This window comes from Maylandia zebra, linkage group LG19 (assembly GCF_041146795.1).
Source record: "Maylandia zebra isolate NMK-2024a linkage group LG19, Mzebra_GT3a, whole genome shotgun sequence".
In the NCBI taxonomy this organism is placed as follows: domain Eukaryota; kingdom Metazoa; phylum Chordata; class Actinopteri; order Cichliformes; family Cichlidae; genus Maylandia; species Maylandia zebra.
In genome coordinates this window covers 844,696-872,597 of record NC_135185.1, presented here as the reverse complement: position 1 = coordinate 872,597, position 27,902 = coordinate 844,696, and the positions used below count along the sequence as shown (strand labels likewise).

General features: G+C 44.4%; 1 protein-coding gene and 1 long non-coding RNA gene across 2 annotated transcripts in view; both read left to right on the top strand.

Moving 5' to 3' along the window:
- The first annotated feature begins 554 nt into the window (after nt 1-554).
- On the top strand, nt 555-3,044 carry LOC143414004 (uncharacterized). Its single transcript, XR_013094563.1, has 3 exons — nt 555-740; nt 1,073-2,470; nt 2,565-3,044. It is a non-coding gene; the product is annotated as an uncharacterized LOC143414004 (long non-coding RNA).
- An 8,269-nt stretch (nt 3,045-11,313) lies between these two features.
- The window catches only part of bcl11ba (BCL11 transcription factor B a), a 36,029-nt gene continuing 19,440 nt past the window's right edge, over nt 11,314-27,902 (top strand). Inside the window, exons 1-2 of the mRNA XM_004564148.3 lie at nt 11,314-12,105; nt 19,433-19,924. Coding sequence (XP_004564205.1) covers nt 12,051-12,105; nt 19,433-19,924 — 547 coding nt within the window. The 5' untranslated portion in view covers nt 11,314-12,050. The remainder of the gene's footprint in view (nt 12,106-19,432; nt 19,925-27,902) is intronic.

Genomic DNA, 27,902 nt, shown 5'->3' with positions numbered 1-27,902 from the left:
AGGTGGAGGGCATCTTGAACTCCAAACCACTAGGTTATGTCCTGTCTGACATCAGTGATCCTGATCCAGTGACCCCCAACTGCTTTCTGATGGGGCGGCCTGACGGAGCACTTCCTCAAGTGGCTTATCCCAGAGAAGAGCTCCTGAGTCGCCGGAGGTGGAAGCACTCCCAGGTGCTGGCTGACCACTTCTGGTCTCGATTCGTCCGGCTGTACCTTCCAAGCCTGCAGCTTCAGCAGAAATGGCGGTCATCCCCCGCAGATGTCACAGAAGGTTTGGTGGTGATGACCGTAGATCCTCAGCTGCCTCGTGCTTCCTGGCTCGTGGGCTGCATCTCCAAAGTCCACCCCAGTCCCGACGGGCACATCAGGTCTGCTGACATCAAGGTGAAGGACCGGACCTTCACCCGACCTGTGGCGAGGCTGGTGGTGCTGCCTGCCCTCCCGGACGAAGACAAAGGACAATCACAGTGACTTTGTTTGTAAAATTGCCTTTTGTTGTGAGCAAATGTACTTCATACATTTGGGGGCGGCTGTACAAAAGGCCCCGTAGTTATGGTTTTATTCTGTTCAGTTGTTAGTTCACCTGTAGTTTTTAGAGTGGCCAGTAGAGGTCACCCCACCGCTTTGTATGAGAGACTATGTCCAGGGAGAAACGTGGGCAAAGCACCTGAGCTTTTCTGCTCCAGATTACTGGCAGAGAATTGGTTATTCCTTGAGAAGTGTGCGTTAATGAGCAACGTAAGTTGGTGATGTGTGAGGAGGTGATAATAAGATGTGTTTGGGACTGTAACCAAGGTTAGGGGGGAAATGACTATGTTTCTGTCTGTGCCGCTAGCGGGTGCTAAGCTAAGCTAAGCTAAGCTAAGCTAACTTTCCTGCCGTGTGGTTGGGTATGGCTGTGTACCTGGTTAGCTCTCTCAGTGGGTCTATGCGTGAGTCGTGGGTAATATATGGCCTATGGTATTAAAGGGGATGTTAGTTTATTTCCCGCCTGTGTTTATGTTGATGTACTCTGGAGATATTGTTGTGAACACTTTAGTAATGTAGTATTTTCTTTCTGTTCCTTTCAGAGACCACACACACACACACACACACACACACACCCATGCCCACGCACCAAAACCTGTATGCAATACCTGCTCCTCTGACAATCCCTGTTACCTTCAACTGTGTGAAGTCAATACAAGAGTCTGCACTATCCTCGGTGTCTTCATTGTCTCCCTTCTGAACATTCATCCGGGCCTTGAGCAGTGTTCTGGCTGACACTCCAGGGAGTGGTAGCTGCAAACCTGAACTAGCACCTTACAGTCCTTCCAGTACAAGCTATCTCCCCAACACTGATATTGCACTTCTTTTTCAGAACCAATTAAATCTGCATAAAATTGCATTTTAAATTACTTTTGAATATTACTTTAAATACTTGGATTTAAAGTTCTGCTAAAAGTTTCAATAAAAACATCAGTATTGCTGAACTATGACATATTTTGGGTGCTGTATATTTTTTGCATACAAGTGTAACAGAATAGTTTTGGTGTTTTGTCTTTTTTAATTTGAGTACGAACTTTTACAAAAAGCAGCAAGATGTTAAAAAAACAGCTTTATTGATTATAAAAATAGATTCTATCAGATTTATATCGGTATTGGCAGATATCCAAATTTATGCTGTTGGACATAAAAAGGTGGTATCGTGCCATCTCCAGTTTTATCCCAAAGCTTTGACATTAAGGGTTTAGAACTCCAATATGTCTATACTGTCTAGAAAATACTAATGGGAAAAATAGAGTTTTCTTCAGGATATAAATGGCATCCTTAAAGGCAGAATTTAGAATATGAATGAAAATGTTACATTGACTATAACTGACTACATTTTAAATGATGCTATGCATAAGAAAATGTAGTATTTCTGCTATGAGTTTATTAGCAGGCCACACAGGTGCTCGCAGTGATTTCTCTCTTCCTTTGTTCTGCTCTTTCCCCCTCTCTGGTCTTTGTCCTGGTTATGGTGTGACGGCCTGTCAGGAGATGCTGCTGAGGGGACAGAGAGTCGACAAAATCAGCACAGATCAGACCTGATCCCCTCACATGCACACACGGCCAGGCACAGCAGTGTGCTGACCAGTGAGCGGTGAAGAGGCCCAGTATTGGTGTCCCACCTTATCTTCATCAGACCTCCCAGGTCTGACCCAGAATCCTCCAGACCTGCCACTCCAGCTCCCTTTGCCTGTGTGTGTGTGTGTGTGTGTGTGTGTGTGTGTATGTGTGTGTGTGTGTGTGTGTGTGTGTGCATGCGTGCTTCCTCTGACCACGTCAATGATCACTGCAGCTGTGGCCTCGGTTGCTCAGGTGGACGGAGGGGGTGTGACATGATGGTTTTTGGCACTGTGGGCTCTTCTGCCCAAGTATCTGAAGAGGAGAAGAGAAGGATGGGACAGGGAGGAAAACAAGTAAGGACAAGAAAGTAAAAGGAGGTAAATGAACTCAGTATTCATACATTTAATCCAGAGTTTATCAAACAACTGGTGAAAAAACAAAACAAACAAAATTGACCATTTTATCCTGAAGGTTAAGAAACAGAAGCTGAAAAGCAGACGAGCTGAAGAGCCTGGAGACGGCACGCGTCCAATGAGAGGACAGAACAGGAGAGGGCAGTGGAGGACAGCAAACCAAGCCGAGCTCCAACAGAGAGACCGGCAAGGACATAAAGAAACATCATATTCACCAGGCATCTTTTTTCAGCAAAGCTTTAACAGATGCACCGTTACAATAGAGCTCTGTGGGCAATATTGTCTATTTAGTCAGAGTTTAATCCTAATAAAACATCTGCAACAATTACAGAAAAAACAAACCGATTTAGCCGAGTGGCACACAAGCTGGGCCACAGAAAGACTCGAAGTAAGTGTATCTATCATTATATAATTATTTCAATGCTTAATACTATATATCTATATGTGTGTATGTATAGACCCTTTACACAGGAGTCTATTTCTATGTAACAAAGCATTTTTATATCAAAATACACATAAATTAAATAAAAATGTACTTATGTAGAATCACAGCTGATGTGATTGTACGATAATTATTGATTCATCATTGTATAAATTGCTTTAATGCTGCAGATTGTGTTGATGATAATTAATTTTAAAAAAGGTACAATATTTATGAACTAAAAGTATTTGTATTTGCTCATCTGTCTTCACGTGCATTTGAACTCGACTGACTTCTCTTTGTTAATCCAAAGGGTTTAATATACTGTCACCCTCCCTTTGGAGGTGGATTCAACTGTTCCGGGAAAATTTCTACAAAGATTTGTAGTGTTTATGGGAATTTCTGACCATTCCAGGAGAGCGTTTGTGTGCTCAGACACTGATGAGAAGGTTGGGCTTGTAATCTCTGTAAGGTGCTCTGTGGGCTAGAGGTCAGCACTGTGCAGGCCAGTCAGATTCTTCCACATCAAATTCGCTCATCCATGTCATTATGGACCTTGATGTGGCCGAGTCCAACTCCTGAAAACCAACCCCACACCATAATTCCCCCTTCGTCAAATGTTACACTTGACTGCACAGCGCAGTCAGACAAGCACCGCTGTCCGGGCAACTTCCAAGCCCAGACTCGTACGACAGATTTCCAGACAGAGAAGCGTGAGAGAGCCGGTCTCCACGGCTCTAGAGTCCGTGTGGCGTACTTTACACCACTGCATCCAACGCTTGGCTGCTGACCATGGAAACCCATTCTATTATCTCTGCACACTGTTGTTGAGCTCATCTGAAGGCCACATGAAGTTTGGAGGTCTGTAGTAACTGTCGACCTCTGCACACTGTGCACCTCGGCCTCTTTTTACCACACTCTGATTTTACGAGGTTCATGCAAAACCAAAGAAAAAAATGCAAACAGGTAATAAAGAGAAAAATACACTGAAAAACCAGCCGAATGACCTGAGAGAGGCTCAGCAGCAGGATACAGTACACAGAGACGCTAAGAGATTAGTAGGGTTGGTCCATATGAAGGCAAAGAATGATCACTTTGATATTAGGAAGCACATTTTCTCAATTTTGGTCACATTTTCTGTTTGTAGCATTTTCATATCAGACAAGTTAAGAATCTCTTCAAGCTCACATTAATTCGTGCGAGCCTCACGGCAAACGTTTTTACGTCTTATCCGACAAAGATACTTCGTTTGTAGTTTTTTACTTAATTTTCAATACTGCACCGTAACATTGTCTTTTTCAGTCTTATATTTGTACATGCTTTAACACTACACAAACACTTTGAGTCTTACTTCTTATTCGAGGTAGAACATGTAAGGATGTTATTACAGTGCACTATTGAAGTGAATCTTAAAAATCAGACATCTAATCATTTTATGTCATTTCCAACAGCTGCAGGAACGTGTAGTCGGACTACAGGTTCAAACCCAGGACGGCGACGTCTGTGTGTTAATGTGTTACAATAGCAGCCAGGCACAATCACATTGTTGCATTTCATAAGCTGGCTTGCCGAACACAGAAGCAAAAAGATATTGTTGTTGCTACGTTGCAACAGCCGTGCAGCCTGTAACCATGTAACAGTTAGATGTGTGACACTGATGCTTCCCAAAAGCTGTTAAAAACAAAAGTACAAAGACTCTGTTTGATTCTGCCATGTAGCTACAGCCAAGATGAGCCTTGCATCTGAGGTGTGCACCAGAAGTGTAACTTGTGACAATTTTCCAAAATGATGTTAAAGGTGATATTTTTCCTTCTTCCAGCTCAAGCCATGCAGTGTTGGCTCCACGAACTCTGGTCCTTGTTGCCGCTTCTAATCTGGAAAGCACAAAAATCGGACTTCATTCCATAAATGTTTCCGTTTTGATCATTTTACACAGAGCAGTTCAGCATTCTGACAGGTTTGAATGTCCCCAGTTCAGCTTTCAAACTCAGCAGCCGCATGTGTCTCTGTATTATCAACGTACACCTGAGAAATGAACAGCCCAATAATGCATCGTGTTGATGCTCTTTTGCAAAATCACTCATGACCATTTTCCCATCTACATACTGTAACTCACATTTTTACTCATGCACCACTCAGTGCTCGGCACCCTGCCTTTGAGTGCTTCAGAAAATAGCAACCAGGCTTCCGACCTGAACTACGGCCAACCACAGGTTTGTAGTGAGTTTGTGGGTCATTCAAATAAATCTTCTGAAACTCTTCTTTATGGTGGTAAACTTTTATTTAACACAGTTGTTTTTTTCTGGGTATGCGCTCACCATTTGACTGTTGATCACACGAGTGTTTGTGTACAGGCATGCATGTGAGGAGCTTGTATATGTATGTACATGTGCTGCATGCTGGAATATGCTTTAATTTGTGGATTGTATTCAAATTATAATTCACTTTGTAAGGCCACGTTTTAAAAAAGCTAACACATCCTGTTATTATTAAACTTTTCAGCCACATTTAGAAATAATGATCCACATTTCTAGATGGCTTTTCAACGTTTTTCAAGGTGGAAATCTTTAATCTGGCAAACTCTTCCTCACAGTGTCTTTTGTTGGAGATGGTCAGCATGACCTTCATCTTGTCCTGAGCTTATTGTTTGTGTGCAAGCTTGTGGTTTTGTTTTAAAGCCAGTACTTCAGGACTCGGTTACTTCTAAACGAAGATGTCTTTGTCTTTCTCTAACGCATCGTCGTGATGCACCGGCTCCGCTCGGGCTGACACAGGAGTCAGCCACAGTTCAACCTGATAAGAGCTGAACTTTGGCTTCATGTACGTGGACTCACACAGTTACACAGTTACCATTGTGTATTTGTGTGTGTGAGTTGTCTAACATTTGGACAACTGCTTCTCTTCAGTATTGATCCTTCACTCGTCAGTATCTCACACCCTGACTTGATGCTGAAGAAGACTGACTGCTGTGTATATCTGCACGTTTTCACCCTGACAAACTTGAGTCATTACATCTTATTATGTTTTCTAACTGAACTCCAAAGTCCTGCAGTGTTTGGGCTGCAAGCGCTAAACCTGTGCTGCTTTCCTTGTTTCAGTCTGTCACAGATTCTGCATCTTTATATGCTGAGCTAGCCTCACACTATGACGGCCTGTTTTCACTGTCTTTTTAAAAATGGAAGAAGACCTGCGTGGTTTGGCTTTCAATGTTCAACGCATTGTTCTTTTTTGTCCACATCAGGGCAGAGTGTGGGTCACACAGGCAAAAGTCATGTCAGCACTGGAGAAGGAAAAGGACACGAGAGGTTCTCCAACACAAAAGCAGGGACTTGGCTCAGCAGTGCTGGGTATAGGAGAAACGTCTGAGAATGGAGCTAATTGTGGTGAATACAAAGCTTTGGCAATGCAGGGAGCCTCTATCAGATGCCAAGGTTTGTGTGTGTGTGTGTCTGTGTGTGCATTCCCTCACTCATTTGTTTGCTTTGTCTCCCATCTTTCTCTAGAGACTCTTGTGGAAGTAGGCCTGTCAACTGGCTGCCAAACAAACCTGATTTAGCCATTTTTCTGCAGACAAACAATCACGTTTGGTCCAACAGCTGGTGAATGGTGGCTGGTGAAAAGCGGCTGAATGGCTTTGGTTTCAGAGGTCCTGAAGTGGTCTAGGTGGACAGCCTGCTTTAGATCTCAATTAGCCTCAATATACAACACAGTGTTCTCCGCCGGAGGGCTCGGCCACGATTTACATGCACATTTGAGCTTCACAAATGACAGACTTGTGTTACTGTTAGCTGTTGCTTCACTGCTGCTAACATCAAAAGCCAAGAGCAAGATGGTGCTTTGACTTTATAGTGTGTGTATGACTTCCTTCCACTTTATACCCTTTACATCCACCTATAAGAGACCAGAGAACATGTCATTTTAAGGCTTCGGGCCCATAAAGACTGGGCTGCGGTGCACATAGTTATCGTAAGGTTAAGTAATTGTTCATGTAGAGATAGAAACAGACTTTTATTGAACCCCTACTTCTGAGAATTTACCGTTTGACATTCTGTTGCCCCAAAAAGTTATTAAAACCACCAAAGTCCCTGAAAATGCACACTTTCCTTCTGCTTGAAGAGATTTGGCTGAACTGCTGTTTTAGAAGCTGTTTGAGGCTGATGCAGAGAGCAAAGTATTTGGATGACTGGAGAAACAAAGACACAGATTAAACACATTTCTGTCAGTTATATGTGCACATTATGAAACTCGGAGCTCATATTTAAAATAACAGTTATGACAGTCGTTTCTTTTTCTGAGATGTTTCTGTGATGAAATTCGCCAGTTCAGCCTCATCCATCAGCACACCACCCGGCCATCTATGGTTAGGCGTAGGACTTGGATTTGGTTAATTCATTGTTTCACCCCCAAAATAATCTGTTTAGTGTAACATTGTGTGTGTATAGCTCCAGGTTTGACTCAGTGTATACAGCCTAAGTGGGCTGGTCCACTCAAATAGATTCTAATTGAAGGCAAACCTATTAGGACAGAACATGTCGGGCTGAGAGCACATCCTTTTTCTTGTTTCCTCTCTTGCCGCCTCATTATATGAGAATGAATAATGACAAACATATACATTAACCACTGCCATAATTGTGCTGGAATTAATGATTCTGAAAATAAACCTCTCTGAAAAGAGAGGAGGGAAGAATAAAAGAGAGAAAATAGGTCTTGAAGTGTGAGTGCGCACGTTTGTGTGAAAACGTGCGCACTCGTAATGAGAGTTCAGCGGCGCTAACTTGCTCTAAATAAATCCATCATTAGCATTTTCTCTTTAAACGGAATAATTTCAACTTTGATATTGGTAATTGTGCTTAAGGCCTTTAGCGCTCCTCCGCGAGCCCTCAAACACTCGCTCCTCAGCCCATGCAGAGACGATCAGAGTCGAGCTTTATTCACTTAGCACTCCATTCTGAAGCAATAATAACGAGGCTCGCTCAGCACCGTTAGAATAAACCAAGGCAACACCCAAAGAGGGCGTGAATCCAAGTAGGTATAGTGCAATATATATGAAGGCAGAGCCACAGAACACATGTTCAATAACACTTTCAAACAGGCTCAGACAGCAAGAACAAAAGAGTCTGCTGTCTGCACACGCACACAGGAACACATTCCCAGTGCCACAGAGGGGCTTGTGGTTTGCATGTGGCAGTGGATAACCAATAGAGGGTGGTGTTGCATTGCTGGTCTGAGCTCAAAGGGTCATCGTGCTGAGCTGTGAGGGAGCGAGAGCGGAGCTCATCACCAGCACTTCTAATCTGCTTTTCATCACCAACGAATGGATTTTAAAAAATGGAAAAAGCTGCTGTTAACACTGGATAGGTCAGCTGCTCTTTGATACACTGGATGTTATAAATATGAAGTGCAGTTAATGTGTGTCTTTAGCATTGATCTGTCTCAAATCAACAATAAATAAATGTAGAATTTAACCTCTTGTAACATGTAGAAGTAGTTCAGGCTCAGGGTTAGGCTGCACAAGCACAACGTCAAAAGCTAGAAGATGTTAGAGACATGAACATTTCACTTTACAGTTCTCCACGTGGAGATTCAAAAGGTTTCTAAATTTAAAAAAGGAATATAAAGAGACCAAACTAACGATCACCTAAACAGGTCACCGAGAAGTGAAATCTTTGTGTGATTGTTCTTTTTAAAGGCTTCATTGGAGCTTTTTACCAAATCTCATAGAATGAACTTTTCCAGATGGAAAAAAGTGTGTGCTTATTGTGCTTATAACTCCATGATAAAAAAACAGCATTTACTGGGCGTATCTAGCTTTAGTATAGAAGCTTCTGATTGGCTTCTCTCAGTGAGCTCTCCATGTTCGATCTCACATTGTTTCTCTCTGCTTTATCTGCCAGCCAGCATCTGAACAGATCAACATCAATATTAGCAGCGAACAGTTGTTGGCAAAGTGATCTTAAAACTCTAAAGGACATCTCCATGTCCCTCTAATTAAAATTTAACCACCCAACCGAGGTGATGGGCGATAGGAGGAGCGGTTGAGAGGATGGGGGTGGGGTGGGGGCTTATTTAGCATTAACATAAAAACAAACAGCCTCATATATATATGCAAATGAAGGAAGGGCAAAAGCAGGATGCCAGGAGCCATTCGCCATAACTCACACTGATGGCCTTTAAGTGAGAAATCGCTTTCCAAAAATGTCCAATAAGAAAGTGGAACGATGCACCTGTCGCCCATCTGACTAATGAGCCAATCAGGTTGCAAGGACAAGGAGGCACATCTAGATCGTGATGTTGGCCTGGAGTGTCACTTCATGCTGAAGGTGCTCATGATTCCAAAACAGTGAGTATTTCACTGCTTTTGATGATGACAAAAAATGGCCTAAAAAGTCAACACGGCTTCTTAAACCTGCAATTAGAGCAGATTTATTACTCGCAGGCTTTTCCGAGCAGAAACCTGAGAACCAAAGGCATCTCTGAAGTTTGTGTGCACGTGTGGACTGAATTTGAGCAACAATGCAGACGGCGTCTTCTTCTTTTCTGCTCCTACATGTACGAGGTGCTTAAAGCAGCTTTAAGCACACATCTTCATTTAAAAAAAAAAAAGGCGCTGGCACCGAGTGGTGCCTTAAAACTGACAATGATTTACATTTCAACATAATGCTCTCTGTCGCCTGTTATTGTGACAAAGTGCTGCACGTATCCCTCCCAAATGAAAGTGGGTGTTCTGTTGTGTGTGCGACAAAGACATTTGGACAAACCTGCCATCTTCTTCTTTTTCTCGTAAATGAGCATGGGAAATCTGTTTATGTCCTCCTACAGTATACTGGTGAAATAAGCAGAGGCTGGTTGGGAGACAGCCCGAGCCGCAGTCGAGATGAGCCCCGTGAAGATATATTTGAGAAAGAGAAGAAGAGGGACAGACGAGGGAAAAAGTCCAAATAGATGGGGAGAGGCATTCTCGCTGAAATATGTGGTACTGACAACACCTGGCCCGGGAACAAGCTACAGGCTACAGGCGAGGAGGGAGGAATAAAAGGAACCCCGAGGCCTTCGCCACGACCATTCCTACTGTGAGGCTTAGGAGAGACTGAGACCCAAGTTGGGGGGATGTGTTTGCAGGATGAAGGATTCTCAGCTGAATGGCCTCAGCTTTAAAACTACAACAATAATAATAACACTGATAGTTTTTGTCAGGTGGTGTTTCCTCAGGAAGACTGACACCGTTTACACACATTCACCTCCAGGTTTCTCCAAATTTTACTTGTTCCTCTTTTCGTATCCTCGTATCCTCTCCCACCGACGACGTGTGGAAATCACAGCCTACCTCTCTGTTTAACAGTGGGTGCTGCAGCAAACCGTTTATCTGTCATCAGCCTGGAAACTAAAACACACACACACACACTTTTCATCTAACTGTATTTTTTTAAATAACAACAACAAGATAATAATCAGTTTCTATAAATTCTTCTCTAAATTATCAAATGACATCAAACTATTGTTCACTTGAAATCCTCTTAAATCCTCACCATCATTGTTTCTTTCCTCCAGTTTGGCACTGAAGTCACCGTGAGGTCACAAACCTGCCCAATTTTTGAAAGTCTCGTTCTGAGCGCCTGAATTAAATCCCCACGTTCATATCGCTTACATAACTGATTAATGCTGTAATGCCATCAAACAGTTCCGACAGAATGAGGCGTGTATTTACAAACTAGAAGCTACCCACGCGGGTTATTATTAACTAATTTGGATGTGAATGAAAAACGCGTCAAACATGTGCGTGTGATCGATACGTTTGTGGGTAAATTTAGGCCACAGCGACGCACTGATCTGACTCCAAGTCGGAGTGAAATAAATGTGAAATGACATTTCAGGCGGTCTGCTGAGGAAGGGTGCGCATCAGAAAATATTTAAGGAGTACTTTTGTTTTTGCACACGTGCACGTTGAAAGGAGAGAAGAGCTGTACAGTTAGCAGGAAGGCCTCTGATGCGGTAAAAGTCACCTTATGCACTTGTCACCAAATTTGGTCAAATAAAAATGTGAATTTAGGACAAGTGGATCCGACAAAGTGAAGTAGCGTAACGTTGAGACATTATGGAAGTGCGTGGATTTTAAATGTGAGCGCAAAGAGTCCAGCATCATGTGGACAGCCGGCACGGAAGCCCCTCGGGTCACTCTTTAACAGAAATAAATGCGGCAGTGAGGCTTTATTGGCGGAGATTACCTGAGCGACTCTGACCACTGCTGCCGTGCGCACCACAGACCCACGTGTGTGTGTGTGTGTGTGTGTGTGTGTGTGTGTGTGTGTGTGTGTGTGTGTGTGTGTGTGTGAAAGCTACCACTAGTCGCCCCCAGTGCTCTTCAGTCTCCACTTTCCCTTCTCACCGCAGACTGAACGTCACGTCCGCACTTGAACTTGAGTTTTCTCCCATCGTAGAAGCCAGAGAGCCACACAGAGCCGCTCAGAGCCGCACGCACAGTCCAGGGGATGCGGGACTCACAGAGAGCAAACACAGTGGCTTCGCTTTGACTCGAACAGTTAAAGTCTCACCCGCCCGGCCGCTGCTGTCAGTGCAGTAGAAGTGCCAGCCACTTGGCCACATTTCGAGAAGTGCCGGGAAGAAAACTGGATTCCTTTTTTACGCACTCCACCGCGCAGGAGCGGGCAGTGTCCGGCGTGGCCGGATAGTGGACACAGGTAGACACTGACCATCAGGAGGTGACCTCTCGCCCCCTTCCGTCTCTCCATCCTTCACTCTCCGCTCCTCTCTCGGCTCGCCGCTGACAGATGGTGTAAAAGCGACGGAGAGAACAGCGACCCCCTCCCTCACCTCAGATCGAAGAAAGGAGGCGCACAGACACATTGGCACCAAACTCCGCACGAGCGCCCGGCGCTGCGCCACGGCCGGCCACCGCGGAACGCAGGAGCCACTGCCCGCTGAAGAGATCACCTCCAGGGCGAGATTCGGCCCAGCGTCTAGTGGTCAGCTCGGGGGGCCGACAAGCAGGCTGTTTGTGGGCGGATTGGTCGGTTATAGGAGCCGGAGCGGGAAGAGGAGGAGGAGAAGGAGAGCCGACCCTTCCAGCGCCGCTCTCCGGGCGATGCCAGTGTAAATGCCAGGGCGATGTCCCGACGCAAGCAGGGGAATCCGCAGCACCTGTCCCAGAGAGAAATAACGCGTAAGTGTTGACACGTTCAGTTTTTCACGCGTGACTGTGCAGAGGAGCTGATTTATTGAAGTACTTTTTCCAGGTGATAAAATGAATATTTTCAGAGCTGGAACAGAAAGTTTGCTTCCCCGAGGCCATCCTCTCCTCTCTCCCAGTTTACGGACAAAATCAGATAAACGCTTTATTTTGCCTTTATTTGATTTTTACTCTCTATAAATAATTACAGTGAATTTAGAGTAAAAAAACGTCCACAGCCGCGTCGGACTTTTACTGTAAAAATCGCTCGTGGAGAAATTGTACTTTTTTCAAACTTTATTCTTCCACCTCTTGTTTGAAACGAGGGGCGAGCAGCGTGATCACTGCGCGGATAATTACACTTTATTTGTAATGTTTTTCAGCTTCACGCGCTCCCCGGAACACATTAAACAAAGGTTAAAAAAACAAACAACGCACCTCATGTTAGAAAAAATGCGTTCGAGCTAATTCTGCTAATTTCTTTTTCATGAAGACAGCGTGGATCCTTCACGCTGAAGCGTCGGAGAACTTTACACGTTTTCAACAAACAGGGTTGTCAAAAAAAAAAAAATCGTAATTTTATTTCCTCGCGCACATTTTAAAGCGGCTCCGTTTCACGTCTCTTTTCTTTTATCGCCGTCTTCTGAATTTTGCACGTTATAGTTTCCAGTCCGTCCTGTTCGTCTGTTTAATTGGCCCATCGCTCTCATGCTGTTTTCTGCCGCACGCATGCAAAGCTCATTCCTCCCGTGGCTGTAATATTAATGCCAGGTTTGGATTATTTAATCGGTCTGCAAAAAAGAAAGAAAGAAAAAGGGTTTCAGGGTTTCCCTCACGGCGAGTTAAAGCGGAACACAGTGAGTGACGGCGTCTCGGAGATAATTCCACAGAAGGTTAATTTCCAACACCTCTTAGCTTATTATTGATTTATTTTTAAACAAACTTATGCGACACATTTAACGTCTTAATTACTCAAATTAATTTCCAATGACAGCATCACTTTGCCACTAAACTTCTCAGCGTCAAATAATATTTTCTGGCCTCAGATCAGTTTTGTTGATGGACTTAAACGAAGACCAACAGTAAATCTTCACAGTGGTTTTATTTCTTTTTATTTTTTACGATCTGTATGTTTGGTACTTTACTCACCTCTGTGCTCCGGCTGCAGGTTATTTGGGGAGACTTCTCTTGTGTGAAGGCTGCCAGATCAGATCAACTTACACTACAGTGTATCAGTGTTCACCTCAGTGTGTGTAACATTTAGCTCTCAGCCTGAGTGCATGCAGGGGTTTGAGGCCACACAGGCATCTGTTTGCTGCGAGGCCATCGTGGTGTCGGCCCAAACAGAGACCAACACCTGAAGTCACTGAGTTAGATTAAAAATGTGCCCTCACATTAGCAGCAGACAGAGGTAGCACTGGTGCAGGCCCAGTTTCTAATGGGGCTCATTGTGATATCAGCCTTTGCTGCTCAGAGCAGACGGATAGACAAGAAATATGAAGGTGGAGGTTAATAAATGAGCAACGAAACATGCTTCTGCACATCCTGTAATTTATGATTTACACACACACATGCATTTATTTATGTGAGCGTAGACGTCAACAGACACACACACATATGCATATGAACACACGTGAGTGAATCCTCCACTCGTGCCAAAATTTTCAAAGAATTCTTCCGGAGCTGTCAGGTGATAAAATCCCTCTGACCTGGCTCTCCGTGCCGTGGATTTATAATTTGGATTTTGCAACACGACACACACCACAACACAATAGCTGTGCACTTTAGAAGAAGAGTTGCTTCTTAGTATATATGCAGGAAGAGCCAGGAACACCGAGGTAGATTTTGTGCACTTTGGCGTCACAAAGTGCATTCCGACGCTCCCAGTTTCCTGCAAATCTTCCTGATTCTGATCGCAGATCATTCACACAGTTTTAAAAATTCTTTCCTTTTTTCAGTTGATTAAATCAACAAGCGATCACAGTTTGGAGCTGATCAGCTGATCATTGCCCTCACTGAACACGGAAGAACCACTTGCATGTTTATCGTCTACATCTACACTAAATATGCACCAAACCCAGCGCTTCCCTGTAACAGTAAGATCAAACAAGAAGCCACCCAGAGCGGAATTTGGTGCAACTATTCCCTCAGGGGCAGGAGCTTCATCAGTAGGACTTTATATTGTTGTGTTTGTCTCACAGATTTGGGGGCATTTTTTTTTTCTTGTAGCAGCAGCAGACAGTTTACACCTGAAGGTGCCTCCTGCTTCTCATTCACTCCAAATAAGCCTGGCTTTGCTCTGAGAGGCTGATTTAAGCATGAAAAGACACAAACAGGACGAGAGCTGCCATTGTAGTCTCTCTCTCTCTCACACACACACACACACACACACACACACACACACACACACACACACACACACACACACACACACACACACACACACACAGAGGGCTGTGTGTAAATTGCACTTGCCCACTTGAGATGCATGTTTCCTTTCGGCTTGTCAAATAGCCACGCACCCTGCTGGGGCTATGTCTTTGTTAGAGAGAGGGGAAGAAAGAAGTCAACATCTCCTTCTTTTAAGCGTTCTCTGGGTGAGGTGTGGTTCAAATAGCACAAATGAAAATGCACTGCTTCACTGTGGCTCATTCAGGGTCACGTTTGTGAACGATACGTAATGAAAATCCAAATAGTTTAATGCTCATTATTTTCAGAAACGTCTCCCGACTTAAAGGGTAAACAACAACAACAAACAAAAAAAAACATTTCATCATGTTATTTCCACGGCGACTGTAAACTGACATAAATAATGTCCGTGGTGATGTGGTGTGTTTTTTCTAAAGAGACGTAATTTACGCAGCTGCCGGGTTTTAAACCATCAACCACATTTTTTAGTGGTTAAAAATAAAATGTGTGTTTCCTTAAATTTCCCACAATTTTCCTTCCCTGTAAATTATGATTTAAGAGCTTTTTATTGTTGCTGGAAATTAGAAAACATTTAAACATTTATGTGAACAAATATAAATGTAACCTTAAAGGTGGAGTGTGTGAGCGGATGAATGCAGCAAGTTTGCCCCAAAGCATGCCTGAACTCATTTAACGTGCACGCAGTTTCACACCACTACATAACACACACACACACACACACACACACACACACACACACACACACACACACACACACACACACACACACACACACACACACACACTCTCTCCAACATATCCTGCATACCTTTGTAAGCTGTCTGTCTTCTCTCTGTTTCTGCGCCTCTTCCTGCTAGGGGGAGCTCTCAGGCTGTCAGAGCCACAGTGCTCTGCCAATGAGAGAAGTGGAAATGTGCTCTGAGTGTGTGTGTGTGTGTGTGTGTGCGTGTGTGTGTGTGTGTGTGTGTGTGTGTTAATCAGATGACATCAGCGCTGAAAGACCACATTCACCTCTCTTAACTGTCAACAGCTGCACACTCGACTGTCTGTCTCTCTGTGGCACTTCTTATTTAGAGCATACATGTCGATTCACAGCAATGAGTGACTGACACATTTCGTGTGTGTGTGTGTGTGTGTGTGTGTGTCATTGCGTATGACTGGAGCCACATTTTAAAGTTGTAGTAAATTCCTGTGTGTAAATATTTCTGCATGTATTTTTGTCCTGTGTGTTCTTGCTCTGCAGACAAACGTGCACTTTGTTTTAAAACACATTTCATAATATTTCGTTTTTCATTAGAAATCTGCAAATATAAGTTTATTTGATTGTTTTTATTTCTGTGTATTTTGGTCTATTTGGAACATTTAAATTTAAATGAGTAAAAGAATAACTGTAGTATTAAAATGACTGCATGTGCTGATTCTGAAAATGAGCCTTTTTTGCATGTTGCAAAAAAAAAGAATTAAACAAACAAACAAAAAGCATTAGTCACTGTCTTCACCTGACAGAGGTGAAAGCTGGATGTTGAAGTCCACCTCACACTCAGTTATGCTCTTCGGCAGATGAGCCAGTGACACAGCTGCTCTGCGTGTTTGTGAGTAGCACTTGTTTTCCGCTGCAGCACCTCCTGGGCAGGTGGCTCTGCTCGCATCTCTCTGTAACTCGCTGTCGCTGCTGTGGCGGTGGACTCAAATACACCATTACAATCCTTTGTGCGTTTGGCAGCAGCGCGCTCCTGATTGGCTCGACATGGTCACCCAAACCTCACCCAGCACACAGGAGTTACTTTGAATTACCTTAAATTGATGTTTATTTCAAACTCGACTGACTTTGAAAACAGGTTGTGAGTAAAACTGCGTCCTCGCATATTTTAATCGCCTAAACACTGAAAATGATTCTTTGAAGTTTCAGCTAAAAGGAAACTAAAGCCAAACATTTCTGAGGCATTTTCAGTCTCATAGGTAGAAGAAGAGAGGTGACAGGAAGTGAGTGAAGATTGAAACCGGGGGGGACGTGATACCAGTTGCTTCCTTTAACACCTGCAAACAAAGCGACATGTTTACAGCAGAAGTATCGAGTTTAAAATGTTGCAATAAATGTTGAAAATGTATTTTTTATAAAAAGAACAAGAAGCTGGATTATCTACAAATAAATGAAACAACTTTTAGTCGCCACGTACAATAAATATACGTCCCAAACGCGACTGTGAAGTTTTAAAAACTGTATCTCAACACTGACTTTGTACGGAAAGCCACTTCCTGTTTAGACGAAAGTGTTCTGAGGGCACATCTTAATGTTGACAGTCTCTGCGGTGGCAGATTATTTTCATCACTTTGAGTCTTCACTCGTCTGCTATCACCGACATCTACGGTCCGTCACGTACGACCGTGTGTGCGAGTCACGTCCAGGACCAGCCTCGGCTCTTCGCAAAGAAAAGTCGTTCTTGCAAAACAATAAAAAGCTCATAATTTTAGATAAATAAAGTGTGCGTGCAGCAGCGTGTACACGTGTGTAACAGTACACAGTGACGGTGCGGGTAAATAAACAGTTTATCAGTCGACGTGTAAGCGAGCCGCCGTCAGCTTTGAGTGCGTGCCGTGAGGGAGTGTGTTACTCTGTGTGAGTGTGATGTGCAGTCTCAGCCACAAACATTATATCTTGATTTAAGAGAGAGAGTGTGTGTGTGTGTACGCGGTAATGGTAAAAAACACAGAAGCCAAGTCGAGTTTTGATCATTTAAGTCGAGACCCGCGCGCACACACCATTATCACTGGTCTCAACTGGCAGAATCTTTCTGGTTCTGGGAGCAATTTTGGTGCTTTTCCCATCAGCCTAAGTGTGGCGGCAGATAAAAGTAAAATCATGAAAACAGCTCTCGAGGAGAGGCGGAAACAAATATTTGATGGGCATGTGGCCAGCAATGTGCTCCCGTTTGTGTGAAGGATACATGTGAGAGATTTCCATGGATTTACAGCACACGTGTGGTGAAAGGTGGTGAGACGGAGGGAACCAACCCCAGAGATGATCACCTGCTGAGGGAAAACATTTGCTCTGAATTCAAAACTAAGAGAACCTACAAACACCGAATTCCCAAATCCTTCTTCAGATCCGTCGGGTCGCTGGTGATTTGTGTAGGTTAGGGTCTTGTTAACGCACAGCTGACATTTAGCAGAAGAACAATGAAATAAATTCATCTATTCAGCGCACAGCTAACACAAAACTCTCTGGTCAAACCTTCTGCTATGTTATAGTATTGATATGCTGCCTGTCATATCTACGTATCGCTCTTACCCGACTCACCCAAGCCTCGTTAAACTGATGCAGACTTTAGACCAGCTCTTTAAAAAACCCTATCAGTCATAATTCTAATGTGAGGTGAGATTTGCATTGGTGGTGGGGGGGGGGTCACCGTACATGTAGATTGGATTTGTTCCAGGTCAGCTCACTGGTTTTATTCTCTCTAATGTTTAGTACTGGGAAACATGCTACCACTGTACAGGACAGATGGCTGCAGCCTGCAGGCCACACGCACACACGCACACACACACACACACACACACACGCACACACACGCACACACACACACACACACACACACACACACACACACACACACGCACACACACGCACACACACACACACACGCACACACACACACACACACACACAGACTGATATCCTCTAACATATAATGAGTGCAGCACATACACTGCAGTGCAGATGAATGTTTGTACTGTGTTGTATGCGATACAAGTACAATATGGTCTTTGAATGTTTAACAGCAGACCTAAAACAGGTATACGGTGGCGTAGAGGGGTGGGGTGTTCCATCTGGAGCCTTCATCCACGTTTGACATCCCAAATCTGTTTGCATTTCTAATGTGGAGGCTGAGACAAACGGCCAGCCTGCTGCTAATCCATCATCTTGTATTAGAGACAGAGAGAGGTGATGGTGATGCGTTTGCTCTTCGTCATCGTCAGCATTCCCGTTTTACCTCAGAGGGTCAGTTGTTCCTCCAGCCTCGTTCAGACCTTCTCGCTCCTTTTGGAGACAGCCCTCACTTACAAAGCTCGCTCGCTGGTGAAGCTGTTGGCCTCTGCAAACACCACACATGTGCTGTCCTACTGCTGTTTCACAGCAACGTTCAGAACCCTGCCCAAAGCCCATCTGCTCACTCACAAACACTGAAAAAACCCTGCTTACGACTAATACGTGTGTCTTAATTGAGACCATGTAATAACTCCTAACGTGTACGGCGACCCACTTTGGGTCATAACCACATACTAAACAAGCACATTCTCAGAAATGACGAGTTTCAACTGAACTCTCATACATGCAAAGACGTGGACACAACCCGGGGTTCGATCTAGTTAGTGTAGAGCTTCTCACTTACAATTTTGCTGAATTCCCATTTTCCTTCCTTCCTCACAGGTGCGAGGCTAAATAAAAGTGTGTGTGCACTGCAGCAGTATGCGGTGTATATTGTGTACTTTGTGTTTGAGATTGAACAATTCTAAAATATATAGTTTGTGGTGTGTTTGAGATGGTGGCTGAAAATTCACCTTCTTGGACTTTTAGATGTCTTGAAAAAGCTTCGAAGCGTGATGGAGGCGTGACTGCACACGTATGAAGCTGCACTGTTGTGTCGGAGCCACCACACATTAAGCCTTATGTTAAGTGAGTGCCGCCTGGTCTAACAGGTCGTTGGTCACGACTCTGATCGTTCTGTGTTGTCGTCACCGCAGCGCTGTACGAGCAGCTCTTTAAGTGTGTCGCTCAGACACGTGGTAACCTAATTACACGTTTGCGTCATGTATAGATTTCAGCAGGCGATGAGCGAACATACACCCAGGTTAACTCTGACGTGTCTCCTCTGTTTTGTTTCTCGTGCAGCGGAGGTGGAGCATCCAGATGGCGCTTTGCTCTCCGAATCCCTACCCTCCAACCCACTCACCCTGCCCTCCAATCCACTTGGCCTACGTCCCCATCCTTTGGACCCCAGCTTGGCTCACACGCTGCCGCCTGGCCTCCACTCTGACCACGACCTGCTCACTTGCGGCCAGTGCCAGATGACTTTCCCGTTGGGCGACATACTCCTCTTCATTGAGCACAAGAAGAAGCAGTGCCAAACACCGCTGCTGGCCAACGGCTGTTATGACAAGATGAACGACCGAGGAGGAGGAGGACAAGGAGACAGTCCAACTCTGCAGAGCCTTCATCACTACGCGCAGAGGGTGGAGCTAAGAAAGGTGTTGGAGCCAGTAGAGGTCGGCATCCAGGTGACACCAGAGGAGGAAGAGGTGGGAGGAAGAGGGGAACGAGGTGAGAGAGGAGAGAAGACACCAACCAAAGGAATTTGCCCGAAGCAGGAAAACATGCTATCAGGTAGACGTGACGTACGCAGGGAAACACACTAAAGCCTCTTCTTTCTGAGCACAAATACACAAATGTCACTTTTATGCCTAATTAAATTCATGAAGTCAGTTCAGCTTCAGCTGCGTTTGTTGCTTTTTCACATAAGGGCAGGCCAGGTAGGTGTAAATAGATCATTTTCATGAATAATTGAAAGCACAGTTTAAAAACTCAGGTTTTCTTTGGCTAACATGAACATTTTTGGATGATTTAAACAGAATTTAAGTGAAACTAATGTGCAAAAAGAGAAACCATCAGGAATGGAGCATTTTTGAGAGCACCGTATGTTCACTTTCTGCTGAACAACGTTGCTGTGCAGACTCGTCAGCATGTTGCCAGATTCAGGTTGAGGTTTGGTTTCTTTAAGAAAGGGGAAAAGCTCAAATCCTCCCACAAAAACCAACCACAACTTTTGCTTCTTCTTTGTCGCATATGTAGCATCTGTGACCTTTGGAGGTGTGAGCAGGTTCGTCCCAGGCTGGTCCCTCCGACTCAGAAAGTTCAAGCTCATTTCATCTGAATCAGCTCGTGTTCACAATGCACACACATGGACACGAGGCCCCTCTGACAACAGCTTTTCATTTATCAGCTGATGTGGTCTGGCACTGAAATCAGCTGCTGGGATAAGCTTGAGTTTGTGGCCTGCCAGAACCTGGAATAAACTGTCATTGTTATCCAGATGTGTTATAGGTAATGATTAGTTTTCCCGAAATGCTGAACTATTTAATTCCAAAGAAAAACCTTTAGGTAGTAACAAACCAGCAGTTTTTTCATCAGTCTAAATATATCCCTGTTTTAGTTTGTGTGATGGCGTCCTCTCGTTCAGCAGAGGAAGAGAGGCGTTCATTTTATTAGAGGACATGGACAGCAGAGGGACAGACGAGGAAGAGGGGTGAGACAGGCAAATTAGGGAGGCAAATCTCTAAACCCCCTCAAGGACTCGGTTGAAACAAATTGAGCAAAACATGACAGAGAGACTCACCCCGACTTTCATGGAGAAATCCAGTCTAAGCCATCTGCTTAAAAAGGTGAAAAGCTCATTAAAATTCAAATAAGCACAGGCAGAAAAAAACAGCACGAGAGGAGAAGAAAAAGTGGGAAAAGACAGGAAGAGGGATTAAAACGAGGCTAGTTTCATCCCCATTCAGCGAAGTAAAGAGGCAGTTTAGCATCTGTGTGTGTGTGTGTGTGTGTGTGTGTGTGTGTGTGTGTGTGTGTGTGTGCGTGTGTGTGTGCGTGTGTGTGTGTGTGTGTGTGTGTGTGTGTGCGTGTGTGCGTGTGTGGGACCAGCAGTTATCGCTCAAACCAGTCAAGACACTCGTAAAGAAGCCTGTGACAATAACCCTGTCGTGCTCTTCTAGAGGTCAGTTTGAGGATCGCAGGCTCGGCCTGCAGACCAACAGTCTGTTAGCACAGGCAGCATGGTTAGCATCGCTACTGTCTTCATGCATTATTCAGAATGAATAAATAATGAAAGACTGATTTCCTGTGAACCTACACATTCCTCAATAATCTCACCACCTATATGTAGACCTACATATGAAGCGAGCTGATTAGTGGAATCAGCTTCATGAACGGAGCTAAAACAGAAGACAAATACAAATGCAACGTTTAGGGAGGTTTTAGTGCCGGCTCACCTGACTGAAACAGCTCTGAAAGCTTGGAAATGATTTTATTTTATTTTTATTTTGAAATGAACTTGATTAAGAAATGTCGTCACGTGTGATCAGCATCCATATTGTATCGAATCAAGTGGTAGATTAGACATCAGCACATGAACGATGTCAGAGGACGTGTCACTATCACACAGGGTTGGGCTGTTTGCTATAACGCCACTGACATCACGTCATGTATGTGTAACACGGTTATGACATTTGGATGGAAACATGAATGAATGTGTTGGCCTAAAGCCAGGTGAGGAGGCTCACAGGTGAGCCTCTCAGTGAGCGGGACGGCGGTTTCGCCTGCATTGTAAACACTGTGTCTGGGCCTGAACTTCATCAATATTTTACCAGGCTGTTACAGCTCTGCCGGGCAGCTGTGCATTGCTGCTGTGGACAGCACAGCTGCCTGCACTCGTGAAGCTCGTGGAGCGACGCTCCAGCTTTGCATTTAATGCAACTGTCTGAATTGTGGGGTGCAAAAAGCTGGCGCGCAGTCCCCGAGTGTGTGCAGAGCTGTGCTCAGGCATGTCTGCTAATTGAGTGGCACTGGCCATGGCTCGGCATTATTACATTTATGTGCATAAATATATATCCACCCTGTGTTTAAATGTGTGCAATGTATCGAACTGCCATCCTCCCATGAAATCAACCCCACGTGCGCTGCGTTGGAAGACTGGAAAATATAATTGCACAATATTTTTTATAGCAGAAACTGCAATAATTTTCACATTAAAAGCAAAAACGTATTAGCGACTCAATTGGACGTGCACTGCAGCAACTGTAAACTATATTGCTCCAATAACATTTTATGTTTGAAAATTACCCACGGTGTTTCCACATGAAATATGTCCAACGAGCACCTTATTAACACGAGCAGGAGACAGAACAATTTATTAATCAAGCTGGAGTTTAATTTGGAGAGCGCGCTCTCAGCCCCTCTCGTCATTACTGGGGGATTGAAATGCGGCAGGTGGAATTTTCTCTTTGTAACTCAGGGCGGCTTTTTCTTCAGCGTATGTTTTTAGCACCTTTCATTACCTGGTGAAAGAGGGAGGGACAGAAGCACAGGGAGGGAGGCGAGAGAGATGGGGAAAGCGATCGGGGACATGACGGACGACACTTCTTTGTAATTGGCTCCCAGCAGGTCAAACTACTCGTTTATTGTTAAGCTTTTACACTTTCATTTGTCCTCCATGTGAAATGGAACACGCACACGTGTGCACACGTGTGCACACGTGTATGAGCATCATGCCAAGTTTCTTTTAACCCCTAAATTAGAAGAAGTGTTTGTGCTGTGCGAGAGCTGCTGGGTTTTTCCTTTTCCTCTCTCCGTCTGTCAGGTAGCAGCGTGCAGAGAAATAACAGAGCACCTAGCTTTTCCATTCAGGCTGTGAAACACGTCGCTGCTATTGTGCTGAAGGATTACGAACAGCGGCTTTAGTTTGTATACACAGTGTTGTTCTGTTTCAGCTATTGTTTTTTCCCCACAAGAAGCCCTGTTTAAAAACCTCCTGATTCAGTTTGGAAAGGCTGATCAAAAGGAAAACGTGCAGTTGGTTTTTACCACGATGTGAATGAATAAGAGTTTTCCGGTCACACCCATCTCTCCTCTGTCTGTAGCTGAAACTCACTCAGACTTAGAAAAAAGCCGTTCCTCCGATTTAAAGAATTAAAAAAATCGTTTTTGTTTTTGCTTAAATGACACAAATCTTCTCTCATTTTTGAGTTCATGTAGATTTCTACATTACTTCAGCCTGAAGCTTCATCCTGTCTGATTTTATAACCATGAGGAGAATCACCATCATGCCTTGCAGTTAAAGACTGGATGTGCTGTGATGGTGACGTAAAACCATCATGCAGAGAAATTTGAAAGCGTACTTTTTGCTCTCTCTGCTCTCGTCACACACGGCTTCCTTCCAGACAGACAAACAGACACAGCTCGGAGGAAGCATCATCTAAACCTTCCTCACAAGGAGTGAATATTCAAAAACATCAAGCACAAACACCCCAAACCACAATAAGCCCAGCGTTCTAACAAAGGCATTAGATAACTAACCGGGCCGAGTTTTCGTACGTCAGCAGAGATGCATTCGAACAGCTGAACCAACCTTTTGTCAGCGCTGTGTAAGCAGGTGCACGCTGACAGGATACCTCGGCTTGCAGGAGGCTTTAGGATTTTAACTTGCAACCCTGACGTCCAAAGCCCTCCAGGCTTTCCCAGGTGACCAGGCGTGAGGTCTCTTGGCGGCTTCACAGAGGTGCTGCACTGACAGAAGTCATTTTTACTATGAGGCGCTCAGCCGCCATGCTGCGTACACTTATCACTGACGAGTGTTTAGCACCCGACAGCGCCGGGCCGGAAGCCTCGTTAGCTCGAGCTTAATTCAGACATTTAACCAAGTCCAGTTGGAGTGGACACACACACACACACACACACACACACACACACACAGATTAAGAAAACAGAATAATTAATGCACTTTGTTTCCAATGGGGATGTGCAATTTTTCACATATTGAAAAAACACATTTTAGGAGTGTTTGTCTGTGTTTGAATCTCATATAAATATTCTTCACATGGACACACACACACACACACACACACACACACACACACACACACACACACACACACACACACACACACACACACACACACACACACACACACACATCTTCAATAAATAATGACTGAGCACAGTGGCATGTCCCTAAAATATTTACCATATGCTTATTTATCTTCCAAATGAAACTGTACAAAGACTTAACAAAGAACCACGGTGCAGTGTGTGTGTGTGTGTGTGTGTGTGTGTGTGTGTGTGTGTGTTTGATATAGCAGCCTGTACTTTAGAGGCATTGCGGTCCCTGCTGCTCTTGTTTTTTCACATTGTTTCAATAAAGCTGGGAGGCCTCTCGGATGGAGCGACGGCCTTTTTGAAGTGGTAATCACTCTGGTTTGTGCTGCTCGCTCTCTCCCTCACTCTCGTTCTGCCTCTCCTGCCCACTGTGTGTGTGTGTGTGCTTTGGCTAGTTCGGGTTTGTGTACGTAAATGCGGCTGTTTTCACATCGCACAGGCCTGACGCATCTCTAATAGGCTCAGAGAGGTGTGGAATCACACAACTGAAGAAGTAAAGAAAGTGCGTTTAATGAGTCACACAGTGCCGGCCATCACTGATTATGACTCATTTCCATGATAGAAGATTGTAGCCGGGCTGTGAGTGTGAGTGGGTGAGGAGGTCCGCTGTGGACGGGTCACACAACAGTCAGTTTCACTTAAAGCTTCCACCCTGAAACATCCACACAAGACGGGTGGAAGTTTCATGATAAACTTCTTCATATTTTTTTTGTCCCTGCATAAATTTGGAAATAGCATCAACACTGGCACACACACGTCAAACAACACACTCTGTTTAACATTAATAGACAAACCAATGCGACTGTCAAGCAGCTAGCCGTACTCATAGCTCACTGACCTTTGGATGCTGCATGCTAACAGGGAACTCATACGGTGCTAAAACCCTCCAAACACCCACAATTCATGCTATCCAACAAGCTCTGAGTGACATCATTATGGGTCTCAGTGGGATTCAAAGCTGTGCAGTGAACATGCTGTAGTGTGGGGATGCTCGTCATATTCAAACGTTAGTATCATCGTGAATGATGTTAAAATCCTTTTTAAACATTACATTTTCCTTATTTTGACTGACAGCTGGTTGGGTGCTGCTACCTCAAAGTGGCCGTAATGGACACGAAAGCAGCGTGAAAACACTAAAAGAGCCAACGATGACCGAGTCGTGCCGGCGCTCTGAGTCTCACTGAATTTGTCCCGTTTTGGACAACAGACCAATAAGAATCCAGATGAAGCAGCGTGCAGCCGGACTCACCGCGTTTAAGGAACTGAAGCCTGCATGGGCCCTGCTGAACCTTAAGCTTGCTCGTGTTTCTCTTTGAAGCATCAAATCCACTTCTTGTAAAGAAACTCTGGTGGACACTGTGTGAGACGGACAGACCTGCAGACGGAGGAAGAAAGAGCATATTTATCGTTAACGGAGCACCTCGTACGTCTCTGCCTGCTCAAAATCCCTTTTTGCGAGTTTTGCCATGTCGCCTCGCTCTGCTGTTAATCACTTTGCATGCACTCATTTAAATATTAAAATTTTCTTTAATCATCAAAGCCAGTATGCATCATGCATATTCATACCCCCACCCACCCCCCATTCCCTGGATCTCAGGTTCATTACTCTGCTGCTAGCCATTAGCCACTTCCCTAATCACACAGTTTATACACACACACACACACACACACACACACACACACACACACACACACACACACACACACACACACACACACAGGTAGCCACCAGCACTAACCAGTGGTAATCCGCTAACTAGACTTAAACACACAGGCATCCCTGCAGTCTAAACCGAGCGAGCAGACTTGTCATCCATCCCGGCTGAGATGGCTGGAGTATTTGTCAAGAGGCTCGGCAAAACCTTCATTTGCATAATGACTTTGTAGTTCTGCATTAATAAAATTTGCATATGAAGCCATGTTAATTACTCCTGATCAGCCTTTTTTGCATTCATGCATGGTAATTTTGGGCGACTTGCAAAAATTGATGTCCTGGCGCCTGTGATGAGATTGGTGGAGGAGGCGCTCTGTATCTGTGTGTAAGTGAGGCTGAAGGGATGTGGAGATGATGAAGGTGGAGCGTTCGGCTGTGTTTGGGGCTTTATCAAAGCAGAATAGACGGCAGATTGGTGCGGTTTGCTTTTCGGGCACCATTTCTCTTTCCGCTTATAACTTTTTTCTTTTTTTTAATCTTAGTGAAAAGAGCTTTCCAGTAAAATCCTCTCCTACTACTGTACAACACACACACACACACACACACACACACACACACACACACACACACACGCACACACACACACACACACGCACACACACACACACACACACACGCGCACACACACACACACGCACACAGAGCCTGGCAGGCAGCCATTTGTGAGTCTATTGTTTACTCTGGGTTCTACATTTCAAACAGCAGACTCCTCAGACTGTGCTGGGTTTGATCAGGACTTGATGCTTTTTTATATGTGATGTAATTTGATTTGCAGTTTCTCATTTTATCTGTAAATATAATTGTGATAAAACTCTACCTGTAATAAAGCCACGGCCTCAGCTTTCCTGGGTGACCGGGTCTGTCGAGGCTGTAACGACGACACAGATGTGATGTCAGCTCTTTTCTTTGGCTTGTTTCATAGCTGCAGAAATGCAGCTGTGTAAAGCAGCATCTTCATAAGTGAACGAAGGCTGATTTTAGAAGCTTTCTTGGCTTATTTGAATTCCCCACAGACCTGCTCAGGTTCAACAAACCTCACAGTTACAGTTTCTTCCTGCTCCATTTCAGGCATTCATTTATTTTTTTTGCATCTTTGCTTTTCATATTGAGCTTTTAATGTAAGCATCATGTTCTGCTTCAAAAATCAAGCAAAACTGCAAGAAGAGAAATGTTTTGTTTTCCATTATTCCTTCGAACACAACAACAAATTAAAGCCGGACCCTGTTAGTGTCGACCTGCAGGCTGGATGCTTTACTAAAAATGATTTGACTTTTTAGGAGTCTCCATGTCAAACACTGTTTAGGTTTTTTATTGAGCGCACAAGTCCTGAAATCTGAAATCATGTGTGGTCTTTCTGAAAAACACAAATATGTGAAATGTCCTCTTGGTGCGTCACAGCTCTGACAGTGTGCGAGTGACACAAGATCAATTCACACAAGGCTGAAGGCCACAGTCATGCTCCTATAGTGGACAGTGAGGGCTCTCATTCCATGTTCACAATGACATACAACCATACAGTTATTATCACATAATAACAGTACTTCACTTTTAAATATAGGAGGTTACTGTGAAAACTGTGGCAGGTAACAGGTGAGGACATGCTGACCAGTCACTGCACGTGTCGTCAGAGCTGTGAGGATCACTTTACACAGAACCGATCGTCTGTGCAAAGTCTTGGTTTCTCAGTGAATAAGCCCTCAGTTAATGGGAGAGTCTCTCTTATGGCGTGTTGGCCTCTTTGACAATGGCAGATCAGATCGGGTGGCGATAAAGCACTTGGTATCATTTTGTTTCCTGTTGTGTGCCTGAGCTGTTGTCAGACAGGTAGTCTGTGAAGAGACGTGAATAGAGAGACGAGAAAGAGAAGGAGGTGGACTGGAAGGCTTTGTGGAGGTGACAATGACGGGACGCAAAGCTATACGTGCGTGTGCGTTCACT